The sequence below is a fragment of the Gracilinanus agilis genome, chromosome X, assembly GCF_016433145.1.
Source record: "Gracilinanus agilis isolate LMUSP501 chromosome X, AgileGrace, whole genome shotgun sequence".
Taxonomy (NCBI): domain Eukaryota; kingdom Metazoa; phylum Chordata; class Mammalia; order Didelphimorphia; family Didelphidae; genus Gracilinanus; species Gracilinanus agilis.
In genome coordinates this window covers 15,147,109-15,173,039 of record NC_058136.1, presented here as the reverse complement: position 1 = coordinate 15,173,039, position 25,931 = coordinate 15,147,109, and the positions used below count along the sequence as shown (strand labels likewise).

The 25,931-nt window shown below is 43.1% G+C and overlaps 1 protein-coding gene across 1 annotated transcript in view; it reads left to right on the top strand.

Annotated features, from left to right (window-relative positions):
• The first annotated feature begins 4,469 nt into the window (after nt 1–4,469).
• Nucleotides 4,470–25,931, top strand: part of FRMD7 (FERM domain containing 7) — a 39,703-nt gene continuing 18,241 nt past the window's right edge. Inside the window, exons 1-5 of the mRNA XM_044682690.1 lie at nt 4,470–4,629; nt 6,281–6,417; nt 19,693–19,797; nt 20,947–20,989; nt 25,222–25,300. Coding sequence (XP_044538625.1) covers nt 4,470–4,629; nt 6,281–6,417; nt 19,693–19,797; nt 20,947–20,989; nt 25,222–25,300 — 524 coding nt within the window. The remainder of the gene's footprint in view (nt 4,630–6,280; nt 6,418–19,692; nt 19,798–20,946; nt 20,990–25,221; nt 25,301–25,931) is intronic.

The following is a 25,931-nucleotide window of genomic DNA, read 5'->3' as shown; positions in this document are numbered from 1 at the left end:
TCCACATATCAATTAGATCTAATTTTTCTAGGACTTCATTCACCTCTCTTACCTCTTTCTTATTTATTTTTCGGTTTGATTTATCTAGATCTGACAGAGGAATATTTAGATCTCCCACTAGTATGGTTTTACTATCTATGTCCTTCTTGAGCTCTGCCAGTTTCTCCTTTATGAATTTGGGTGCTATGCCACTTGGTGCATACATATTGAGCAGTGTTATTTCCTCATTGTTTATACTGCCTTTAATCAGGATGTAATGACCTTCCCTGTCTTTTTTAATCATATCTATTTTTACTTTGGCTTTGTCAGAAATCATAATTTAACATTAGGTTTTGAAAATATTGAATTCCAATTTTTTTCTCTCCCTTCCTCCCCTTTTGAGAAGGCAAAAAATATGCTTCTTTAGTTCTTCGAGAACTAGAATTTGTTTTGAGTTTTAGACATTAGACCTTGTTTCTGATGTTAACTGTCTGTAGCTAACCAAGAGATTGAAAAGCTTTTCTTTAGCATCAAAATGGCCTGGATTCAGATTCTCCTTTGATTAACTGTGTGACCTTAGCAAGTTATTTAAAGCTTTCTCAGTCTCAGTTTCTTTATCTATGAAATGAGAATAATAGCTTACCTCACAGAACAGTTGTCATAAGGATCACATGAGACAATACATATACAGTGAGTACTTTGCAAGTCTCAGAAGATTTATATCAGTGTTTTTATTCCCATTCAGCCTCCCAATGCCCTGCTACTTGGCCACCAGGATTGGAGCAGGACTGAGATCAAGGCTCAGTGACAGACCTCTTGTCATCTGCCCTCTCAGCCTTGTCCCTTACCACCAAGCCCTATCCAGACCTGGGACCTGCCCCTCCTGGCCCCATTAATCAGTTCCACATTGGGAATGGCCTTGAGGAAGAACTGCCCTCACTGATGATTGGAGGGTGAATAAATCAACTGGATCTCACTTGACCACAAAAAGCAAAAGCTTCCTCCTGTTTGGCCTCAGGCCTCTTGCTTTTGGCCTCTTCTGCTTTTAGACAATGTTAATCCGTGGTCCTGGAGTTTAGGCCAGGGTCTAACCTGCTGTTGTTCCTGGAGAGGGGGGTGACAAGCCACTGCTCCATGTCTAACAAATTATCTTCTAGTCAGAATCTTTGTGACTTTGCTCTACATGTCCATTATATTGTAAAAATATCAAACTACTCTTCATATTAGACCTCTTCTCTCACACTTTGTATTTTTTCAGTCACAAAATCCTGGCTTTCCCCTTGAAGACATTGTCCATGGCCAGTGTGTCTCCAGTACTGGATACATATCTACTCCACTGCCTCAGACATGCTCTGCCAGAAAAAGGAGTAGGCATGATTTTGTTCATCATTACCTCTTCTAGGCTGTCGCCCATAACCATTAGTAAGTAACCTCTTTCCCTTTGAGGCTTACTCCAGGCAGATAGATCACCCTATTTAGATTCAAGTTGGAGGCATCTACCCACCTCCAGGTCATCCTTCTCCTTTCTTAAGGAGTTTGATATCTGACTCATAGACTTCCTCTTTAGCCCAACCTCTGCCATTATATTGGGGAAATTACAGTTTTATATGTTCTTATCTCCTCAAATGCTTCCTGTTTTATCAGTCTCCTTTATTCCCTAGATCTATGTTTTCCTTGCCTCTCAAGCATGTACAAGAATGATTAGCTCATTAATTTTGTCAGCATCTGCAAGGCTTCTGCCTCTTTGATCTGTAACTCTGAAATCCCTCTCTTGGACCATCATGTCCTGACTTCCATCTCTCACTGTTCATTACCTCTTTTTGAACCTATTTTCCCTCAATGTGACCTCCAGTCACTCCATCTTTTCCTACTTTCCCAGGCTATCACTCTGACCTTCCTTCCCTTCAAAGTCTTTCACCCTATTTTTGATAAGTTCAGCTTTACAACGTCTTCTACAATTGATTGCTATGGCAGATCAGTGTCCTTACCAATAGGAAAGCTACCCAGGGAAGAAAGAGAATTTTTAAGAGGAAGGAGGGACCACAATGTCAAATATTGCAGATAAGCCAAAAAAGATGAAGTATGAGGAGCAGTTTAGCAAGAAATTGTTCATTAGTGATCTGGGAAAGAAGAGTTTTAGTCAAAGTGATGGAGACAGAAGGCAGAATGCAAGGGATTGAAAAGTTGTACGAGATGAGAAAGTAAAGACAAGAAGTATAGGAAGCTTTAGGCTCATCCCTCTCTAAATCCCAGCCTTGGGTTTCTCTCATCATCTGTCTTCTCTGTTCTTGGTCCTGTACTGCTCACTTGGTCCTCTGAAATTAGAATCTGTTATCACATTTTAATTTAACTCTTACATCACAGCTGTGGAAGGAAGTCACAAGTTGATTGATCTACTACTCCAAATTTGTTTTCTGATCTCATTTAGAATCTCACTACAGTTGACCATCCTTTTGTTCTTTCTGGATTGACTGTCCTCACAGCCTCTCTTCCAAAGCCTCTTCTTCATTTAAACTACCTTCAAATTCTCTCTCCCTTCTCAGCAGAAGACCTGCACTTAATGGAAAAAATTGAAGCCCTCCATGGTGGCTTTCTTCTCCCCAAGTCCACACTTCAGATTCCTTTGGTAACACACCCTCCAATTCTTTCCTCCTTTGCTCTAAGCTCTGATGAATAGGTAACCCTTCTGCTTCCTTATGTCAACCTCTCTTCTTCTGCACTCTTCTGAGAGCTTGCCTTTGAATACTGTTTGTATTACTTCCTCTGCCACCACCATTCTTGACAAGCTCAAGCATTCTTAGCCAATCTTGCCTCATCCTCATCCTCACATGATGTTTCCTTGCTGTAGAACTTCTTCCACATCCCACCGAATTGTGACAGCAGCAGTGAGTGCTCTCTTTGTCTATCCTTCTTGCTTATATTTTTCTCTAGCATCATTTTCCCACCCCCGTATCCTTGGTTTAATGCATCTTTCTCAGACCTTTCAGTTTCTCCCAGATCTAGAAGAAAAGAGACACTGCACCTTTAAGATACAACTTCTTCATTCTGAGAGTCCTGACAGGCCAAAGAATTTTGTATTCCTTTGCATTCATTACTACATGTCAGAAACTTAACCAGGTCACATTCATAAAGCACTTTGCCAAACCTGAAGCAGTATAAATGTATCATTATCATGTTGTCATCATTGTTGTCTTTGTTCTGCTTTTTTCAGTCTGTATCAGTTCATTCAGTTCTTCTCTTATATCCCGGATTGGGATTTTTCATCCTAATTGGCATCTTTCTTCCTAATCATATTATATTTCTGTACCAGTTTTTTCAGCCTTTCATTGTAAATATAGTCTTCATTTCATAGGCGAAGTAGATGAAGTCCAGAGAACAGAATTGATTTTTCCGTAATTACCCAACTAGTAAGTGTCAGAGGTAGAATTTGAACCTATGTTTTCCTTGACTGTAAGTCACATTCTGCTCTATCATTATCATGTCCTTTTTAATGGAGACTATATAATCTTCAGACAAATGAACTAACAGGAACCTCAGAGACCATCTAATCCAATCTTTTTATTTAAAAAAAAATTTTACTGATGCCTTTTGTTGTTAAATCACAATCGTTTCTGGATGTGCCCTTCCCTTCCCTTATAACAAAAACAATTAAGCAAAACTAAACTACATGGCAACTGCACCTGACTGTGTGTATCACTTCATACTTGTAGTACTTTACCTCTACAATGAAGGGAGGGTAGCCCATTTTTTCTCATTATGCCTTTTAGGGCCATGATCAGTCATGATAATTACATAATATCAGGCTTGGCTTTAGTATTTTTGTTTGCATCATTGTAGTTATATTTTTCCTGGTTCTACTTACTTCATTTGCCATCCATTTATATAAATCTTCCGATGTTTCCCCAAATTCCTTATATTAGGACATGGTTCTTATAGTAATATTCTATTACATTCCTATACCAGCATTAGTTCAGCTATTTGCCAGTTGATGGGCACCTGATTTGAAATTTTTTTAAATTTAGGTTTTTTTTTTCATTCTGCAAAAAGCACATTTGCCCAACAGCAGTATTTCTGGGTCAGGGGCCAGAAAAGGCTTGTTTTATGAATGGGGACACTGAGGCCCTCAACAAGGAAGGGATTTGGTCAAGGTCAGCCATTATAGGTAGTGGCAGAGTAGTTTCCCAACCACTGTATCACTCTGCTTCATTATCCAAGCCCTTCATTTTCTAGAGAAGTAAAGCTCATCTGCCCAGTTCTACTGGGACATCTCCCGTTGTAGAATTCTGAAATCAAGGAGATACCTAGTGACTTCCAAAAATCCTCTTTTAAAAAAGCTCATTTTCATGCTGAGATTGCTTTAAGGATGCACCCAGCATCCCAGCAAGGAATGCTTCCTCTTTGTCTGCCATCTAAATCTAGGGGGCTGCCCTACTGAGCAGGGTTATTTCTGGCACGGCCTCCTTTAGTGTGCATCACTTCAGCCCAACTGGATGGTGCCCTGTGCCAGGGGCGGTTTCTTTATCAAGCTCCATCCAGCTGCAAGGGAAAGCCTGAGTGGAGACAGGCTGCATAGCAAGGAGCCCCTTTCACTTGTTACCTACAGCACCAAAGCTGCTGGCAGCACCCTGGCTCTGCGAGAATGCTGCACTTGCGGGTCCAGTTCCTGGATGATTCCCAGAAGATTTTCATGGTAGATGTAAGTGCATCTTGTCCTTCTTGTGCTGGGTATGACCTAGTGGCCATTTGTTCACTTGACCTTCATTAGCCAGTCCAAGAGGTGATTGTTGTTCCCTGGAAAAACCATCCAAACATGGTACTTTTTCTCCCTGGGAAAAGAGGTTTTATGTAATTTAATGGTGGTCTTGGGGCATTTTTCCATGAAACTCTCCTCCAGAACAAATACTCTTCTTTCTTGAACAAAGAGTAGTTTTTGAGGCATGCTTAACATTTATGAGTAGGAGCTGTTCCATAGTGGATGGGGAGCCTGCTCTGGTGAGATAGTGAGTTGACCATCTCCAGAAATCTTTAAGCAAAGACTAGTTGATCACTTGTATGGGGCTGCCATTGAGAGGAGTTGTCTTCTGGCACAGATTGGGCTGATCTGGTCTCTGAGACCCCTTTGTGCGCCCAAGGAGTAAGTGATGGTATTCTTCATTAAAACTGTTCTTTGCTTTTTCTCTAAGCACTTGCTCCCGAGCTCTGGAGTGATGACTTCAGATGATTCAGTTGGTCATCAAAAGGAGAGGCCAGATCTAAGCTCCTCTCCCTGAGGGAAGGTAATCAGAAGAGGAAAAAGGATGTTGGATGTGGGGGGCATTAGAGAAGAGGAAAAATTCAAGGAGGAAGGTTCAGGTTGGACTTGGCTTTATTTATTGCTGGGATTCTGGATTTGATACTTTATTTTAAATTCCAAGATGATTTCTTTCAGTGCAGTCAGTCCTTCTTTGAGATGGTTTGCTTATCTCTAGATGTCATTTCTCAATATCATCAGGAAGGGGATGTTGTTATAGCGATACTTATTTTTAAGCATCTTTTTGTTGTTGTTTAGAGATTGCAGAATGTTCTTGTATTCTAGCTTGTCATTGCTCTGAGGTTGTTGGTTCCTGATTAAAATAATAATAGTTATCAATAAGAAGGATAATTTGGAAAAGTCATAGGTTTCCTAGAATTCATAGAAAAGATGGATTTTATTTTTAAAACATAAATTCACAATTACTGTAGGCCTGCCTTACAGGTTAGCTATGTGGGTGACTTTTCAAGAGTGAATTTTTCTTTTTATGTGCATCATGTGTTTCTGTTATGATGCCTGTGGTTCCAGGCCTGCCCTTTCTCCATCTCTTCATCTTTTTTATGTGGAAAGATGTCTGGAAAGCTGGAAAATTTGAACGTTTTCACAGCAAACAATATAGGGCCTAGGCATTTCCTATTTTTTCTGGGAACCTCATTAAAAAGAAAAGGAGGGGAGTGCCGAGAGGAGAACAGCCTTTTAAGTATGGAAAGGTGGAGAGGGGGAAGGTTGAGAGGGAGAACAGCTTTTTAAGTATTATATCCATTTACTGACTGTGACATGGTCTCGCCTGCCAGGCCTTGAATCAGTGGCCTCTCCATTCAGAAAGACTAAGAAAGGCTCTAGGCTAACTTTTGAATAGACATTTCAGGCAGCTCAAAGCTGATTTTTTTGACAAGAAGTGACAAGGAAGTCTGTTGGACAGCAGTTATTGGGAGCCAGTTAATGGGTAAGCACCCGGTATGAGAACTTGGGGGGAAAGTCACCTATTTTTGTTGCACTCATTTGCTCTAGTTCCTGGCTTCAATTCAGCTATCCTCTTGCAAATGGTGAGGCCTGCTGTTATTTTGGGGTATAATGGGAGAGGCTTGATACCCAGCAATTCGGGTGTCAACGCAGCTGAGCCTGCTGGCATCGTGGGAAGCCAGGCTGTAAGTCGTAATCACATTTTCTCTAAGAGTGGGCTTCTTATTTGCAGAGCTGGTGTAGCCCTAGTGAGGGGAGGAGGATTGAGAAGTATGAAAGGGAAGCATCTTTTTAAAATAGATGCCCAACCATGGAAGGAATCCTCTAATGAAGTAGTGAGAATACATATTTCTAGCACACAAAGGTTTGAAAAGCCCTTGCACATTCATTTTTTTCATCATCTCCTCACAAGACCCCATTTTATAGAGGAGGAAACTGAAGCTTAGAGAGGTTTAGTGACTTTGCTATACAACTTCCATAGGTAAGTATTTGAGGGAGGATTTGAGCCCAGAGTTTCCTTCCTCTTAAGTGCAGTGCTTCATCTACCATCCTGCCCTGAGGTAGTGGGCTCCTTGTCACTGGAAGCTTTCAAGCAAATGCTGACATACCAAACTACTTCTTGCACCTGATCCATCTGCTCTAGAGGTCATGCTTGGCCAGCCCTCTGAAGGTAAGGCTGGCTCAGTGACTCAGTAATGGAAAGAACATTGGGCTTGGGAAGCAAGAGACCTAGGCTTGAATTTTGACTCTGTCCCTGACTGTAGGACCCTGAATGTGTCCTTTTCTTTCTCAGCATCAGTTTCCTTGTCTATGGAAGCAGGAATCCTTTCTCTGCCTACTTTCCTGGGTGCCTGTGAGGAAAGGGCTTTTTAAACTGTCAGTTACTGCAGTAATATTTGGCATTTCAGTTGTGTTCTGAGGTCTGCAAAGATCTTCATATACATTCTCTCATTTGGAATGGAAGGGGTGGTCAGTGTGGACGGCAGCAGCTCCTGAAACTGTCTCCCTAAGGTCAAGATGGGATTGTGACCTGTGTGAGCAGAGAGGGAGGAGCTTAGAGGAAGAAGTCATGGGTCTTGAGGAATATATCGAAAAGTGAATTTCCTGATTTCTGCAGCCTCGGAAGATACAGTCCTTTTTATAAAAGAGTCCCCTTGGCCAGCTCTTAGCAATGTAAAACCATTATTAATTAAGGGTGCAATAGTGTCTGGGTCACTTACTTTGCTGGGAACCTTCTCCTATCAGAAAAAAAACTGGAGTCAGGGGCACAAGCAAACAAGTATTTATCACTTACTGTGTGCCAGATACTGGGCTAGAGACTGAAAATAAAGAGAAAAAAAAATGAGCTCATGTTCCAGTGGGGAAGATAAATACATGTAAAATACCTACAGCATAAATCTAAAGAGAACAAGTACATCCAGAGCACCCCACAAAGACCTTAAGTACAAGATTGGTTGGGAGGTGGAGCTCCTGGCAGCTTCAGGTAGACAATGGTGCCTCAGCTGCATCTTTAAAGGAAGAAAGGGATTCTGTGAGGCGGGGGAGGGAAGGCATTCCAGGCAGGGGGTACTGCCAGTCCGAAGGTACAGGGACAGAAGATGGAGTGTCAATAGTACAAAACAGAAAGAAGGCCTGGATGGCTGGATTACAGTGCAGGAGGGGAAGCAATGTCAAATGAGGCTGGAGAGGCAGGTTGGGATCAGATTATAGAGGGCTTTCAAAGCTCAACAGAGGAGTTTATCTTTTATCCCTGAGGCAACAGGAAGCCCCTGGAGTTGCTTGAGTAGGGAAGCCAGGAAGATTAAAAATATTTCCATCAGCCCCTCTCTTGACCCTGGTGCACCAGTCAGGCAGTGGGCTCAAACCAATAATCACAATGTGAGTACTTGGGAAGGGCAAGAACCCAGCTGAGCATTGAGAGAGAGGAACAAACTTTGTTTGATGCATAAATAGCAGGGAGTCAGCTCATGGAAACCTCCATGAGTAATTCAGCCTCACCACTGCAAGGGGAAAGGCACTGGGAGGGTGAGAATAACCATAAGATAGGGCAATGTCCCTTGGGCTCCAGTCTTCCAATCCAGGGTGCTAATAACTTGCACAGCCTTCTATCCATTTCACCTGTAAATTGCTTTACTTTGCAGATTAAAATGTGGCTGCCTCCTAAACCCCTGTATATTGAAGTGTTTTGAAGAGGCAGTGTGATAAAATCAGAGCCATAAGTAAGAAGAGAGGTAAATTTATTTGGTGGAGGATGGGTGGGGAGGGGCCAGAGGGCAGTTGGATGACCTTAGGGGAGAGGCTGACCTATACCTGCCCCAAGAGGTGGAGAAAAAGAGGGACTCGGAGGAGTTGCACCATGCAGCAGTATGAACCTGATGGAAGTAAAGTGCAAGATGGTGGCCATAAAGGCCCTGTTCACCTTAAACTAGTTATAACTCTGAGTAGAAAGCGAAGTACACAGGCCTAGAATTTAGAAACCCGAGTTCTAGTCCCAGCTCTGCTACCAAATCATTGTGTGACCTTGAACAAATCCTTTCCCCTCTCTGAGTCCTCTGGAAAGTGGAGTGATCAGAACCCTAAAGTCATAGATCCGCAAAGGTCATGAAGAGACTATCTAGTCTAACCTGCTCACTTTACAGATCAAGAAAATGAAGCAGGTCCAGAGAGGGAAAGAGGCTTGTCCAAAGTCTTATACTAACTGACTCATGTCGCCTCACTAAATGGTCTATCTACCATTCCCCTCTACCTTGATAATTTAAGGGACTTCTTGTGTAGAGAGGACCAAGATTATCCTGTGAATTGATGACAGTCTTGGGAAACCAAGCTAAAAGGAGATATAGTTAGGTAGCACAGGACTACTCTGGAATGCAGAAATCCAGAAGATCTGAGTTCAAATCCTGCCTCTAACACTTGCTAGCTGTGTGACTTTAGGCAAGTCACTTAACCTTTGCTTGCCTTGGTTTCCTTATCTGTAAAAGGGGGAATAATAATAACACCTACCTCCCAGATTTGTTGTGAAGATCAGATAATATGATACCTGGAAAGTGCTTGCTATTATGTAGGTGAGATTAATATTTAATCAAAGTGAACACTTATTAAGCATCTCCTATGCCAGCCATCAGGGATACAAGTAGAATGAATGAAACAGTTCCTGCTTATTTATTATGGAGAAGATAGGTATGTTTAGGAGGATGGGCAGAATAAATAGAAATCAAATGACACTCTGAATTGTTAAAGGAGAAAGGACAATGGCAGGAGGAAGGAAGAGAAAGTGATCAGGAAAGGCTTCATGGAGAAAGAAAGGAAGATAATTACAAATAGGGAGAATGGGTAGTGCAAAGGCATAACAAAGCTGTGTGTGTGTACACAAATGCACGAGCAGCTTGTATTTTATCTTAGAGGTGAAAGGGAGCCATTGAAATTTATTGAGTTAGGGGTATAATATGATCATATCTGCCCATAGGGGGGAAAAAAAAAACTTTGGCAGCAATATGTAGGATGGACTGGAGTGCTTAGATATTTGAGACAGGAAGACCAATGGAGATTATTGCAGGTGAGAAGTTGTTAATGCCTTGAACCCGGGAAAATAGCTATGAGAGAGATTGAAGTAGACCAAGCAAGATCTGACAACTGATTGGGCATTCAGGGTTGAAAAGTGGGAGTGAGGAATAGAAGAGGGTGGTTGACAGCCATTGGCAGGGTGGTAGTGCCCTTGACCAAATTAGGCAAGTTTGGAAGAAGGGAGGGTTTGAGAGAAAAGATCATGACTTCAATTAAAATACCCAATTGGCAACTGGTGATGCAGAAACAAAACTCAGGGGCGAAACTGGGGCTGGAGAGAAATCTGGAAGTCATCTTCAGAGAGATGATGGTTAAGCCCATGGGACCTGGTAAGGTTAATGGCAGAGCATAAGGAGAGAAGAGTAATAGGGACCAGGGAAGAACCTTGAGAACACTTACAGTTAGGGGCCACGATATGGATTATGAGGCAGCAAAAGAGATGGAGTGATGAGGAGAAAATAGTATCAAAACAATCTAGAGAGGAGAGAGTGACCAGGAAGAAAAGGTATTTAGTAGTGTCAGAGGTAGAAGCTATGTTGAGAAGATTAAGGACTAGAAAAAGCTCATTAGATTTGGCAAATAAAAGATCATTGATTGGAGTCAGGACAACCTGGGTTCAAATCTGACCTCGCACACTTCCTAGCTGTGTGACCTTGGGCAAGTCATTTAATCCCATTTGCCTAGCCCTCAACAGCTCTGCTGTCTTAGAATCGATACTAAGACAGAGTTTAAGAAAAATCATTGGTGAGAGGATGGTAGAGTATAGTAAAGGGTCTTTCTGGTCTTTTTTTTTTAAAGATGGGGAGTCTATTTGAGGACATTAGGGAGGAAGAGGGAACCAATAGTTAGAAATTGTAGAGGAGGATGACTGAAGATGATGCAGTCTGTTGAAGGGGATGGATGGGATTAAGCAGATATGCAGAGGCCTCACACCAGTGACCCTTTGTCCTACACTAAGGGAATGAAAGAGGGAGTGGGAATTGGCAGCCAAAGGATTTTGAGGTAAAAGAGTTCTCTCTAACTAACATTATGGTAAATGAAGATTCATTTACTAGATCCTGGAAGGTTTTTCCTCAGTTTAGCCTCAACCCTCCCTCCATCCCCCCCCCCCCCAAAAAAAGGGCATGGTTGTAGGCAATTAGGACAAATTCTATACGTTTCTTTATTGTACTTTATAACAAATACCTCACATTCTTATCTCTAGTACCAAACATATATTTATTTTAATTTAAAAAATCCTAACCTTCTTTCTTAGTATCAATTCTAAACCAGAAGAGAGGCTAGGCAGTCAAGGTTAAATGACTCACCCAGGGTCACACAGCTAGGAAGTGTCTAAGGGCTCATTTGAATCCAGATTCTTTCAACACCAGGCCTGGCACTACCTTTTTTTTTTTTTTTTTTTTTTAATCCTGGGACTCCATTCTAGGAGCATAGGGCCACAACCAGTAGGCAATGGGACACACAGTCGCTCAGGGTCACCCAGCTGGGAAGTGTCTGAGCCCGGACTTGAACCTAGGACCTTTCGTCTCTAGGCCTGGCTCTCAATCCACTGAGCTAGCCCAGCTGCCCCTACTTTAGGTTGCAGTTTCTTTAGCAGATGTAGTTTTTACAGGGTGGGGTTGCTAGCCCCACGCCCAACGCTCCTCCTTTTTTCATCCGGGCTAGGGACCGTCCTTGGCCCAGGAGTGGTAAGGGTGGGCAGTAGGGGTCAAGTGACTTGCCCAAGGTCACACAGCTGGAAGTGTCCGAGGCCGGACTTGAACCTAGGACCTCCAGTCTCTAGGCCTGGCTCTCAATCCACTGAGCCACTCAGCTGCCCCTCCTGGCATTACCTAGTTGCCCGCAAACATAAGTTTAAGATGTAATTAGGTTCAAGAAAGCTTAAGTAAATCTCTGAATGGCAGGCTTCAAATGTCTCCTGAAGAAGTTAGGGAGGATTTGATGAGTATCTGCCTAGGTTCTGTGCTGATTGGAGTGCATTCTAACTCAGTCAGGTGTTTCTAAAGCCTTAGTCACTATGGAAAAGGACATGGCAGGTTGGCTGAAATGACCTCAAAGGCCCTTTCCAGCTCGAACGTTCACTGTTTTGTTCATTCAGTTGACAAAATGTTTGTCCCCTTCTATATGCAGTGCCTTGTGCTAAGTACTGGGAGAAATACAACGCTGAGATAGAAATCAGTCTAGTAGAGGGATTAGACGCAGGAATATTTGGTTCCTCTAAATTAAAAATATATTCAGTGAAACGGAAAGAACACTGGGTTTGGAGTCAAGGGGATCTTGCCTGAAATCCACATTCCTCTACTTACTCTACGTGTGACATAGAGTAAGTCACTTAACCTCCCTGGGCCTCATTTTCCTCATTTGTTAAAGGAAGGAGGTAGACTAGGTGAACCTCTAAAGGCCTCCTAGATCTAGTATACTGGGAGTCTAAGTCTGATTCCCTTGCATGTTATCTGCTGCACTCTGATATCCGTGCTGGGTAGTGCCAGGGCCCTGGGAATAAATGAAGTGTTAAGAAGACCTGCCCCTGGGGTTGTGGCAGGCTTCCAGCTCTAATAACCTGTTTGTAAATCTAGATCTAGAGAGAAGTGAGGTTAGAACCCAGGGCTTAACTGACCACATGAGCAGTTTATTGAATCTTTTCTAGGAGGGAGGGTGGTTCTGAAAGAGGAAAAAAGAATTCGAAAGAGCAGCTTCAGAGTCAGGAAGTCAAACAGGGATGAAGGAAGCAATTGGGAAATAAAGGGTCAGGCAACCAGGTGGAGAAGTTGGGCAACAAAAGACCAAGATGGAGAGAGGAATCCTAGATTATAGGCAGCAAAAAGGAAGCTTAATTCTGAGCCCAAGACTTTGGCTCAGCAGGGACTTTTAATATACTTTCTGCCCAGGGCCAGCACTGCTCTCCTAATGGGGGTAGAGGGAGGAGCTGTGTACTTACTAGCAGCTAGATTGGCATTGATGGTTGGTCATGTGACCTCTTCTTTTCCCTGATGAGGTCAGAGCCCTGGGGCTCATTTAATCCTATACTTAGACCCTAGCAAATGCATGGCCCCAAAGGGTTCAGAAACCCTTCTCCCTTCTCCTGCCCCAGTCTCATTATAGTTTGTCCTAAGCTCCTAAGAATTTTTTAAAATGGGTTTTCTGTTCATTCAGTACAAATTTTCTATGCTAACCTTAATAGATTTGCTTTCTTGGTTCCCTGTGCAGCTGAACTTTTCAAAAGTGTTGTGTCTTGATAATTCCCTCAGAGAGTTTCCAGCAGCCCCTCAGAACTGAGCAGCTTCTAGCAGCTGACATTCCACAGCCTTGCATGCTGGGGGCTGATGCTGGGGATGGCCAGCTGCTCACATTCCTGGGAAAGGAGGGAAGGGTGCTGGAGGAGTGGAAGAGGAGGAGAAAAGCTGGTGGAATAAGCAATGGGAAATGAAAGAAAGGACTGTAGAGAGAGAATAGAATGCACGCTTCAAGGGCAGGGACTGGTTTACCTGCTTCTATTTATATTTCCTATGCTTGGCACAGCACTTGGCACACAGTGGGCACTTAATAGATGTTCTATTGATCATCTTGTTTATCTGACATTTATTCATCTATTAGGGAAGCAATTGGGAAATAAAAGATGGAGGCCCAGGTAGAAGGGCTGACCCTCTCCTTTTTTGCCAATGTTATCCCTTTACACTTCAGGGATTGTGAGATAATAAGAAGTATGCTGTCTTTTTTTTTTAACCCTTTCCTTCTGTCTTGGAGTCAATACTGTGTACTGGTTCCAAGGCAGAAGAGCGCTAAGGGCTAGACGATGGGGGTTAAGTGATTTGCCCAGGATCATGTAGCTAGGAAGTGTCTGAGGCCAGATTTGAACCTAGGACCTCCCGTCTCTAGGCCTGGTTCTCAATCCACTGAGCCACCCTGCTGCCCCCAGAAATATATTGTCTTGGGAGCAGAGAGGCCCATGTCCTAGCTCTTTGACTTTCCACTACATGACCTTTCAAGGTCCTTTATTGTGGTGAGCCTGCTTTTTGCTCTGGCCTTCCTGTCCTGGGAAAGGGTTCTTGGATGCCTTTATGTCGCTGCATTTATTCAAACCTTTTTTGCATCTTCAGGCTTCAGAGAAGATTCTAGCTCTCCATTGCCCACATGGATTTGGTGCTAGAGCATTCATAGAAACAAACAGTTCTAATTGTTTTAATTACCCCCAAGTAGCTAGTAATTTCCAGAGGGCTTGGGAGCACTGTTTTGAGAGAGCTATTATTACAGTGTCACTTCTCAAGTCTTTCAGATACAGGCATGATAATTGCAACTCCCCAAGAATGAGGCTGAATTGATCTTCCCAATTTTGCACAACAGCCATGCAGCTCTTCTAGGTAGGAGGTCTGAGATTGAGTGAGGCCTAGCTCTAGACATTCCTGTGAAACCTTAGTGGGCCAGCAGTATGGGAAAAGTAAGTACTACCTCACCCATACTGAGAGAAAATGATTGCCATTTTGCATTATTCTGCTTCCATACCTGTGAAGGTAATAGTTTCTCTTTAGAAAATTGTTACATTAGAAAGAGTCTTGAACTTGGAGTTGGTCTAGTCTAAATCCCATATCTAGCACTTAACTGCGTGACCTTGGGTAAGTCATTTCAAAGGCTCTTTTTCCTCCACAAATTGGTAAGAAAAACATTTGCCCTCCCTCCCTTACATGGCTATTTTGAAGAAAGCATTTGTTCAACCTTAAAGCACCATCAAAATTATTATCAATGCTGATGGTTAATATTAAAAATAATCATTTTGTCTGCAGTGGGTACAGGTAGTGGATTTTAGCCTGGGTCCTCCTAAAGATGGCTTTGTCCAATGTAATAGAATAGTATAGAGCTAGAAGGGGCCATGAAAGTTGTCTAGTCCAAACTATTCATTTTACAGACCAGGGAAAGTTACAGAGACTTATTCAAGACCCTACAGTAGATCACAGATCTAGAACTAGAAGGACCCTCAGAGGCCATCTAATCTAACCTCCTCATTTTACAGAGGAGGGAACGGAGGCCTAAGGAGATAATATGATTTGTCTGAGTTTACACAGGTACTGGGGATGGGGGATTGTGGCAAAAGCTGGGTCAAGGGTCATGTTGGAGGCTTACCAGAATCTATTCCTTTTCTCCATCCCAGGATTTTTAAAAAACCCATACCTTTTGTCTTAGAATCAGTACTATGCAGGGGGCAGCTAGGTGGCCCAGTGGATTGAGAACCAGGTCTAGAGATGGGAGGTCCTAGGTTCCAGTCTGGCCTTAGATACTTCTTAACTATGTGACCCTGATCAAAGAGTATTGATTCTAAGAAAGAAGGTAAGGGTTAAAAAAAAAAAAAAAAAGAATCAATACTATGTTTTGGTTCCAAGGCAGAAGGAGTGGTAAGGGCTAGGCCAATGAGATTAAGCTATTTGCTTAGGGTCACGCAGCTAGGAAGTACCTGAGGCCAGGTTCTCCCAATACTAGGCCTGCCACTCTGTTTACTGTGCCAGCTAGCTGCCCTTCACCATAGCCTTCTAACTGGACTCTCTGCTTCAGGTCACTTCACTTTTCATTCTATCTTTGAGACTGGATTTGGTAAAGCATTTATTAAGTATTTATCATGTGCCAGCCACAGTTACTAGGCTCTGGAGAAACAAAAACAAGGAAAAAGATAATCTCTGTCCTCAAAAAGGACCTTCTCACATAAGGGGATGGTGCAAAAGTCTGGAAAATCAGGGGCTGAGTCAAGAAAGTGTGGTTAGTATTCTACTTCCCTCAGATGGAGAAGAACTCAGCAGTCAGGGAGGAGAAGGCCAGAGGGATGGACCCAGCATGAAATAAGACCTCTGGGGTAGAGGTGGAAAAATAGTATAGAATCAAGGACAGAGTTGGGTTAGAAGTGAGCTTCTTAGGACAGCTGGGTGGCTCAGTTGATTGAGAGCCAGGCCTAGAGATGGGAGGTCCTGGTTTCAGATCTGGCCTCAGATACTCCCTAGCTATGTGACCCTGGGCAAATCACTTAACTCTCATTGCCTGGCTCTTATCACTCTTCTGCCTTGGAACCCATACACAGTATTGATTCCAAGATGAAAGGTGAGGGTTAAAAAAAAAAAGTGAGCTATCCCCCAGTTAAGGCCTGAGCATGCAACTCCTCTTGTCTCTATAAGAGGAACTACTCACTCCTCTGTCATTCACAACTTGGCTCCAGCTCACCTTTCTAGGCTGACTTCTATGTTCTTCCTCTTCTTCCTCTCTAGACTAGAACCAAACTGGCTGACTTGTTCTTACATACATGTAACATTCCATCTCCCCTTTCCTTGTCTTTGCACAAGCTGTGCCTCATGTCTAGAATATACTTCTTCAACTCTTTCTCTTAGAGCCCGTAGTTCCCTTTAGAACTCAATTCAAGTGACACCTTCCTGGGACCTTTCCTGTTAGCCTCCTGCTTCCAGTGCCTCCTCTGGAACTCTTATTTGGCATTCACTTTCTTGGACTTGCGTGTGTATGTGTTATTTCCCCTGATAAAATGGTAACTTATTGGGAGCAGAGATCATTGGTTTTTGACTTTGTCTCCCCAGACCCAGCTGGGGGCCTGACCTTTAGGATCATAGATCTGGACCTAGAAGGGACTATAGAAATCATGTTATCCAGCCCCTTCATTTTACAGATGAGGAAAATGAGGCAAATGAGGCCCAGAGATTAAGTGCCTTGCCTAGATCTCATTGGTAGTGACAAAAACAGGATTTAAGCTTAGGTCTTGTGACTAAATCTTGAGTTCTTCCCACCGTACCAGGTTACATCCTTTGTAGTGTGTAATTAATAAATGATTGTTGGTTGATTTGATTGAATACAGATCAAAAGGGCATTGTGAGGGGGTTGTACAGATAATAATTTTACTTATGTGTGCTGCTACTATTACTTCAGCTAGGTTAATTCTCTTACTGGAGTTGGGAGGAATGAATGAACACATATTAACTGCTTACTGTGTACTAAGCACTAGGGGATATAAGTAGAAAAAGTGAGACAGTCCTGGCTTTCAGGGAGCCAACACTCCAAATGGGGAAGATGCCACATGTAATAACAGTGAGCTGCAGGGTGGATGGAAAGTCCTGGGAGTCCTCAGGGTACAGTGGCTAGGCAGATGTGAAGTCCCATTTGCATTACTAAGTGAGTTGACAGTGCCGAGGTCTGGAAGGCCTAGAAGTAGGACAAGTGGTATAACCTGAAGGACCTTAGAATTCAGGGGCACAGCAGATTATAAGGCATTGTTCTCCATCTTTTTGGAAGCAATAGAGTTAATCACTCTCAATTTATTCATATCATGTGGGCAGTTAAGCAGCTTGGATGGGGTATGGACAGCTTTGGGCTGTGGGAGAAGGAAGATGAGAAAAAGGCAAAAATCAGAAAGGGCACCCTAGGTAGTAGTAATTCTTCCCACCACCCAGGCTACTCTCAAGGATTCTGGATGGTCTGGTGCTGAGGAATGGTCTGAAGGGAAGCCAAAAGGATTCCTGGGACTGTGACTCATTCATCTTGTAGCCTTTTGGGTATGCGTAACATGCACACAAACCATCACTTACCATGAATAAACTTTTTTTTAGATTTATATGCCTGGAGTATGTATAGCAATAGTGCGATTATTATGTGGGGGCTCTCGAACTGTGGTTTGAATTATCACCCTCTAAAGCATTTTTTTAAGCTTTTACCTTCATCTCAGTATCAGTACTAAATATTGGTTCCAAGGCAAAAGAGTGCAATGGAGGTTAAGTGATTTGCCCAGGGTCACACAGCTAGGGAAGTAGCTGAGGTCAAATTCGAACCCAGGACATCTCATCTCTAGCTCTGGCTTTCAATTCACTGAGCTACCCTGCTGCTCTCTCCATCAAAGTATTCTGAACCAAGGAAGTAGCAAGTGATCCCAGAGCTAAAGTGAAAGGAGGGGTGTGGTTCAGGCTATGTTTTATAAGATTTTCCAGGATAATAATTTAAGAATTTGTATAAGACTATTTTGGAATATTGGCTCAACTAAAGATTAACTTTTAGCAGTAAAGGAAATCCTTAAACTTTTGTTGTTGTTGTTTGGTATTGGTGGATGGTCTAGAAAGCTGCCACCTCCCCATACTTCTCAAAGCTAATTAAGAGTGTTCAACATCCCCAAGCAATCCCCACACATCCCAATCTCCTGCAAGATGGCCAGAGTTCATATAAGCCCACCACTGGGTTTTGGGGTGCTAGAAAGTATCTTCAGGACCTGCTCAATAATTTCACTCTCATTCTTGAAGAAATGATTGATAGAAATTGACCTCTTAGACACCAGAATTTAATATGTCAAGTTGGCTCGTCTTCTACATCTTAAAGTCTCACCTTGTTTTTGACTGTTTCTCTGTCTCCACCCCCCCCCCATTTCTGTTTGTCTCTCTGTCTCTCTCCCCCCCTTCTTCTTTTTGTGCCTCTAGCTTCTAATGCTGCAGCTAGTCTCACTGTGTCTCATGTTTGTGAGGGAGATTTCCCTTTTCCTTTTAAATGGAGCTCACTGGCAAACTACTGACCTTCTAGGGCAGTGGTTCCCAAACTTTTTTGGCCTACCGCCCCCTATCCAGAAAAAAGATTACTTAGCCCCCTGGAAATTAAATTTTTAAAAAATTTTAATAGCAATTAATAGGAAAGATAAGTGCACCTGTGGCCATCACTGCTTCCCCCCTGGATTGCTGCAGCACCCACCAGGGGGTGGTGGCGCCCACTTTGGGAATCACTGCTCTAGGGGAAGCACAGCCTTCTGAGGGATGTAGTTCCCAGTATAGTATCCACACCCTGGAACTGTTCCCTTCAACAAACATCCTGGTGGGAAATGAAAATCAAGAGGCAAAAATTAAAACTGGAAATGTTGAGGATGGGGAGGGAGAGCATCTGAAGGTTATCATGGGCATCAGCCTAGAGCAATGACAGGAATGTTGGATTGAGAGTCAGGTGACCTGGGTTTGACCTTGAGCAACTCAGTGAACCTCTCTGAGCCTCTGCTTTCTCTGTAGAATAGAAATACTGCCTGTACTTCCGCCTTTCCAGGGTTGCTTTGTGCTCTAATTATAGCTCTAGAGAAATGCAAGCCGCCATCATGATTCCAAGTGCATCCCTGACAAGGCCTGTGTTATTTATGGTATGAAAGCAACCCTGAAGCATCACAAGCTTTCCAGGCCACAACCTTGACCCTCTGCCTTAACTAGAGGCTTTCAGCCTATCAATGTTTAGACAATTTTCCCATCATGCTCCTTGCCAAGCTCCCCTAGTCCTTAGCAAACCCTGCTGCCAAGCATCAGGCTTAGCCAAATTCAGCTAGAAGGATAGATCCTCCAAGTTCCCCTGACATTGTGGGCTTAGGTCTGGCAAGAGCTTTGCTAGAAAAATGGTGACCGTAACTGCTTTATGAAGTTAAATTCAATTCGGGAGGCATTCATTAAGCACCTACTGTTTGCAAAGCCCTGTGCTAGGTGCAGAGTATGCAAAAACAAATTTCAAAAACAGTCTTCAAGGAACTTGCACTCAAGGGAACCGCTAAAGGAGAAGAGAAGCCCAGGGTAATCACTGAAAACAAGCACTCTAAAGTTTGGAAAGCATTTACATATATCAGTCCTTTGGAGTCTTAACAATCTTGGGAGGTAGGTGCTATTATTATCCTTACTTCACAGATGAGGAATCTGAGATTCAGAGCAGTTAAATGTTTTACCCAGGAGCACATAACCAGCCACTCATCAGGTGGCATAGAACCTTGCCATCTCTTTTGAAAAATGCCTCAATAGTAACCCACAGACGACTCCTTATATTTACTGTTCATTCTATGTAGTTGTGGCCATATTGAGCTGTGCCAAACCCCAAGGATACTCTTAACCCTGGTATACCATCTCTTTGTCCTCCTTTAGCAAAAATCCTCTGGGAAGGCATTGTTCAACCTGAGCTGTTGTCATCTTAATCTGGCGGAGAAAGAATACTTTGGATTGGAATTCCGGAGCCAGTCAGGAAATAACGTAAGTTGCTTTGGTCCCAAAGCACCCAGCTACCATGCTTCTCCTAGGGGCCTTGAGGTTTAAGTTTTGTCAGCCCCAGTAATGTGGGAGCTGTGATCAGACCAATCTTGGGATGTTGATTTCCCTTCTTTGCCCCTCCCAAAACTGTATCTGTTCTTGGCAAGCAAAAATGTGATTCAGGTCTGTTCCCAAAATAGCTCTTAGTACCTACTGTGGATGAGACCCAAAACACAACACTTACTAAGTACTTCTAGTGTGTTCAGTGATGAGGCTGCAAAGCTAGCTATGACACAGGACTTATCCTCAATGAGTTTCTTCTCTAATGGGGGGAAAGGCCAAGTGCATAAATTACTCTGATACAAAGAGAGTAGAACGAGTGCATAGGAGAGAATTTCATGGATATATTTCCTTTCCTAGCAGGTTTCCTTTCCTTTTTCTCTTACTCAGAGAAAGTATTATTTATGTGTGAAAACCCAGTTCTTATCTGTCTAGAAGGGAGGAGGGGGAGTTTAGATAGTGGGTCTGCTTCTTCAGTAAGATAAACTTGATCCATGTTTATTGCCTCACAATCTCCATTCACCTTCTCCATCTGACCCACACTGGTAATTCCTCAGGGAAGGAGGAACTATTCCTCCTTCAGTACCTCAACCCCAGGCTTGAAACTTTACCAAGTTCTCCCTGTTGGGGTCACCAATGGACACCTTTGCCATCTGGCCACTTTACCCTGCAGGCTTATGTTCATTCATTAAATGCTGCCATTTATAGGTCATAGGTTTTAATTGGAAACCAAATTGCTTTCATTATTCATCTGTGGCAACTCAGGAAATGAGTCTCTGCCACCTCTCTGTAATCGATATGGAGGCAGGGGAGCAATTCTGAGAGCATGGCCCTATAATCAGGAGGATTTTCTTACAATGTTTATCATCAGTGAGAGGACAAAAGAGGCAGGCAAGGTTGGGAACTTTGTGTCACCTTTTGGACACTGACGAATCTCGAATTGCCTTTTAAATACAGGGCACCAAGCTAATAGTAGGCTAATTGTGGAGTGTGTGTATGTGTGTGCGCGCATGTGTATACATGTATGCGTGTGTAGAGGTACTTTGCACCTGATCTGTGTCCTATCCACGTTTTTAAATCCTGCTCTTATAGGTTTGGTTGGAACTTCTAAAGCCTATAACAAAACAAGTGAAAAGTAAGTATCACCATATAGACCTCTGGTTTACACTAGTTTATAGGTGGGATGTGGGGGGAAACAATAGCAATGGCAACCACCATCATTGACTTTGAGGCAGAGGATCTGGGTTTGCCCCACAGTTCTACTACATAGTAGATGCTGGACCATGGGCAAGTTAGTTTGAGGTCTCTGGCCCTCACTTTCTTTAGAAAAAGACCAGTTTTGAACAGCTGATTTCTCAGCACCCTTTAGGTCTGCCTGGTGCCTAGGTCAGGGGATCTGGGCAGAGGAAGATGACACCAGGGCCTGAGATTTCCCAGAATACAAAAGGTAAGAATCTTGGAATTTTTGAGATGGAAGGAAAAGGAGAGAATGAGAGAGAGATTAGTTTCAGGGTCAGGGTGGACCTCCTAGAGGAGATTGGGTTGAAAATGGAGGAGAGAGGGAAGAGGAGAGAGCAGGAGTGCAATGTAGTGGAGTTAGAGAACCTGTGTTTAAATCCTGCCTCTGCCATTGTCCGTATTGCCTCCTGGAACTCCCCTTCCTCTTCTTCAGGATGAAGGGTCTAGACAAGATGGTCTATCAGGTCCCTTCCAGCTTCAAACAACTATGACCCTATAACTTCAAAACATCTCAGCAACCAAGTATAGTTATGTAAAGCCCTACCCTGGAATATGAGTGCTGTTACTGAAATCTCAGAGGACTCAGATGAGTTTTATAGAAACCCAATAATCTATGGGTTACTTGGGGTGGGCTGAAACAAACTTCTGGTTGGCCGAGTGTGTGAGAAGCCTGGGGGTGTTACAGCCCTTGAGGGGTATATTCAACCCTGCCAGTTTGCAGATCCTTGAACCTGAATGGGATATGGATGTCCTGTCGAAAATCCCCTTTACCCTTTACTTGAAGAGGTTTCGATTGTAGATGGTGAATAAGTGGAGGCTGAGACCCAATCAAAATACTCATACCTACCCATTAGATTCAGTAGTCAGGGACTTGACAAAGAGATGGCTCTTTTCTCCCCCAGGCACCAAGCTGGTCCTTACTTCTGAATGCCAGAGAGCTCTTTGGAGGTAGATTGGTCTGATTTATCTACTATATATGACTGTGAGATGCACAAGATCAGCCTGGGAATTGTTGACTCTGAGCAAAAGTGAGCAATTGGTCCTTTAATGGAATTCGAGCATCTGAGGGTTGGCAGGGACCTCAGGGTATTATACAGTCTAACCCCCACAGGAGGTGGAATTGCTCTCTGTCTCCTCCTTTCCCCCTTGCTATAACCTCTACATCAAATGGTTGAGACTTCAATGAACTTTAAGATTTTGGTTCCCAAGATAGAGAGCATGTTGGCTTACTACCTTGTTTTTCTTTTTAAGCCCTTACCATCTATCTTAGAATCAATACTGTGTGTTGACTCCAAGGCAGAAGAGTGGTAAGGGCTTAGACAGTGGGAGTTAAGTGATTTACCCAGGGTCATACAGCTAGGAAGTATCTGAGACCAGATTTGAACCTAGGACCTCCCATCTCTAGGCCTGGCTCTTCCTCTACTGAACCACCCAGCTGCCCCCTAGTGCCTTGTTTTTATAGGACCATGGACTGGCTCTGGAAACAGGTAGCTGCCCCCTATCACTTTTGAGATGCTGGCTCTTTTTGGAAGCCAAAAATTCTCGTGAATTCCTTAATTGGAGTGATTGCCTTAATCCCAAGTGTCATATGTCCTTGTGTTTTGTTCTTTAGCTTGAAGAAAGGGGAGTGGGAGAGAGTGGAGGGAGTGAGTAGGTACATGAATCTCACTTTAACAAAGGTAAATTCTGTAGCACTCGTGTTTCTCTGTATGTGACTCTTTCTGGCCCTCTCTTCTCCCCATCATCCTTCAGTTAAGCAGTGCTGTATCCTCTTTTGGGTGAGAACACAGTGCTTAAGAAAAGAGGAAATTCTGCCCAAGCAAAGAATATCTAAAAGAGGAAGGAATATCCTACTTCTAATATGGAGTCCTGAATGACAGAGCTGCCATTAGCTGCTTTCTTTCCCTCTCCTGACAATGGACTGGTAGGTGGATCATATAGACATAGCTCACTTGGATTTCTGCAGAGCATTTGACAGAATCTCTCCCGCTCATCCAGTGGGCAGGATGGGAAGATGTGGGCTAGATGGGAGTATAGGGAGGTAGATTCAGAACTGGTTGAATGGGCAGATCTGAGAAAATGGTCCTTAAGGTTTGGTGCCCACTTGGAGAGTGGTCTCCAGGTGTTTGTGCTTGGCCCTGTGCTGGTCCTTATTTTTGCTTGTCACTTGGATAAAGGCAAAGATACCTACCAAACTTTCAGGATAGTTAACACATTTGCTGACAGGGTACAGATACCAACATAATAGCTAAATAATAATAGCTAGCATTTACATAGCACCCTAATATGTGCTAGGCACTGTGCTAAGTTGCTTTCTGATTATTATCTCATTTAGTCCTCACAACAACCCTTCAAGGGGTAATTATTCCCTTTTTACAACTGCAGAAACTGAGGCAGACAGAGGTTAAAGGACTTTCCCAGGGTCACAACCTAGTTAATATCGGAGTCAAAATTTAAAGTCAGGCATTCCTGACTTCAGGCCCAGTGTTCTATCCACAGCACCAACTGGAGGCCCACAGAAGATCTTGGACTCAAATCATGAGCCAAATTGAATCAATGAAATTTGATAAGGATAGAAGTTGAATTCAAACACTCAGGTTCAAAGGGTCAGTTGGACAAGTACAGTCTAGAAGGTGGAAGTACAGTTAGACAATAGTTCCTATAAAAAAAAAAAGAGCCGGGAGGTTTCAGTGGACTACAAGCTACTTGTGAAGCAGCAGTGTTAAATAAAACCAAAAAAAAAGAGGCAAATGTTATCTAGGCATTTCCAGAATGAGGGAAGTGATTGTTCTGCTATATATTCTTCTCTGTCCAAGTTCTACCTGGAGATAGTCAGTCCTGAGCACTACATTTTCTTTTCTTTTCAAAGTTTTTTTAAGTATATATTTTATTTTTCCAACTTCATGCCACAACAATTTTCAGCATACATTTCCCAAAATTACAGGATCCAAATTGTCTTCCTCCATTCCCCCCCCCCCCCAATATGGTAAGCAATTTGAACTGGGTTATACAAGTACTTCTGTAGTGGTCATTGTTGTAAGAGAGCACTCATAAACCCTCCCTCCCCCAAATTAAAACACAAGTAAGCTAGACTAAAAAATAGGATGCTTTGATCTACATTTCTACTCCAGCAATTCTTTCTTATGATAGATACAGCCAAACTAGAGTGTATTGAGAAAAGGATAGTGAAAGAATTTATGATCATGTGATACAAGAGGTTCAGTTGAAGAGAAGACTTAGAGGAGATGTGACCACCATTTGGGAGTATTCAGAGGACTGGAGAATGGAAGGGCAATAGTGGATAGCATGCCAGGCATTGAAGTCAGGAAGTTCAAATCTGGCTTCAAACACTTCTAACTTTGTGTCCCCAAACAAGTCACTTCACCCTGTTTGCCTCAGTTTCTTCATCTCTGAAATGAGCTGGAGAAGGAAATGGTAAACCACTTTGCCAAGAAAACCCCAAATGGGCTCTCGAAGGGTCATACACAACTGAAAGATGACTGAACAAAAGAGTGAGAGAGGAAATACACTTGCTCTCTTTGGCTCCAGGAAGGAGAGTGAGGAATAATGGGGGTGGGGGGGTGGGGGAAGGTTTTACAGAGAGACAGACTGCTGTAAGGAAACACTACCAACCAGAGCTATCCAAAAGCACAATGCTTTGGCCCTTGAAGTAGTGGCTTCTCCTTTAGTAGAGATGAGATATTCCAGCAGAAGCTAGACAACTTCTTTGGGAATGTTGTAGATGATTCTTAGGCAGATGCTGGTTGGCCATGGAAATCCCCTCTAGCTCTTAGATTTTATGATTCAGGTTCCTTAATCATAACTCATTCGCCAGACATTTATTAAGCACTGTGTTCAGCTCTTGGGACGATACAACATTGAGGTAATTCGGTTGTGTGGCCCTTCATTAAATTCCTATTACATACAGCACGTGCTGTACCTCATAGTTTTGTGCCTGTCCTCCTGGAGCTTTCATCTTGATCAGGATTTGATTGGAGTGAAATTTAAAAGTGAGAAAACATTTAATTGGGGGAGTTGGTGGGGAAGAACGGACAGTGACTGTGTAAAGATATGCAAGTGTTCTTGATGGGCATTGAAATTAAACTTATGAAGATGTTGTGTTTTAAGACCCTAAGGAGATTCTTTTCAAATTTATGGTGAAATTTTTCCCAGTGGATCCTGGACACCTGAGAGACGAGCTGACAAGGTATTTATTGTACTTCCTCAACTAGGCCAATGCCCTAATATTATGATGTAGTTGCATGAACAAATGGAGGCTTGAAGTTAGTTACTCTAGTGGGGAGGGAAGATGGGAAGGGAGGAACATCTTTGTCCTTGCTTGTCCCCTCCCCCTCAACTACCACTACTGCCACACACATGATATTTGAACTCAGCATCTGCAATAGGGAGTCAAGTATCATTCAGGAGTAGGATATTAAGTTGGGAGGTTCATTCATCTGGGTTGCCGGGGACGATGGTACATGAAATCAAGGACTGTATATGACACAAGTGCTGGGATCACTACCAGCACTACCACCTCTACCAGCAGCAGGGATAAGCAAGCACGTGCCATCTTTGAGATATGTGAAGGAAGTTTGCCATTCTCCTCCCCAAGTGACCTAGTTGGGCATGCAAACCCCAATCTTGTCTGCACAACCCAGTGCAGGGGTCGGTAACCTTTTTGGCCGTGAGAGCCATAAACGCCACATTTTTTAAAATGTAATTCCATGAGAGCCGTACAGTGCTCACAGTGCGGCTCCTGTAACAACAGTGCCTGAAAAAATTTGACTTTATGGCTCTTGCAGAAAGAGCCATACGTTGCCGACCCCTGACCCAGT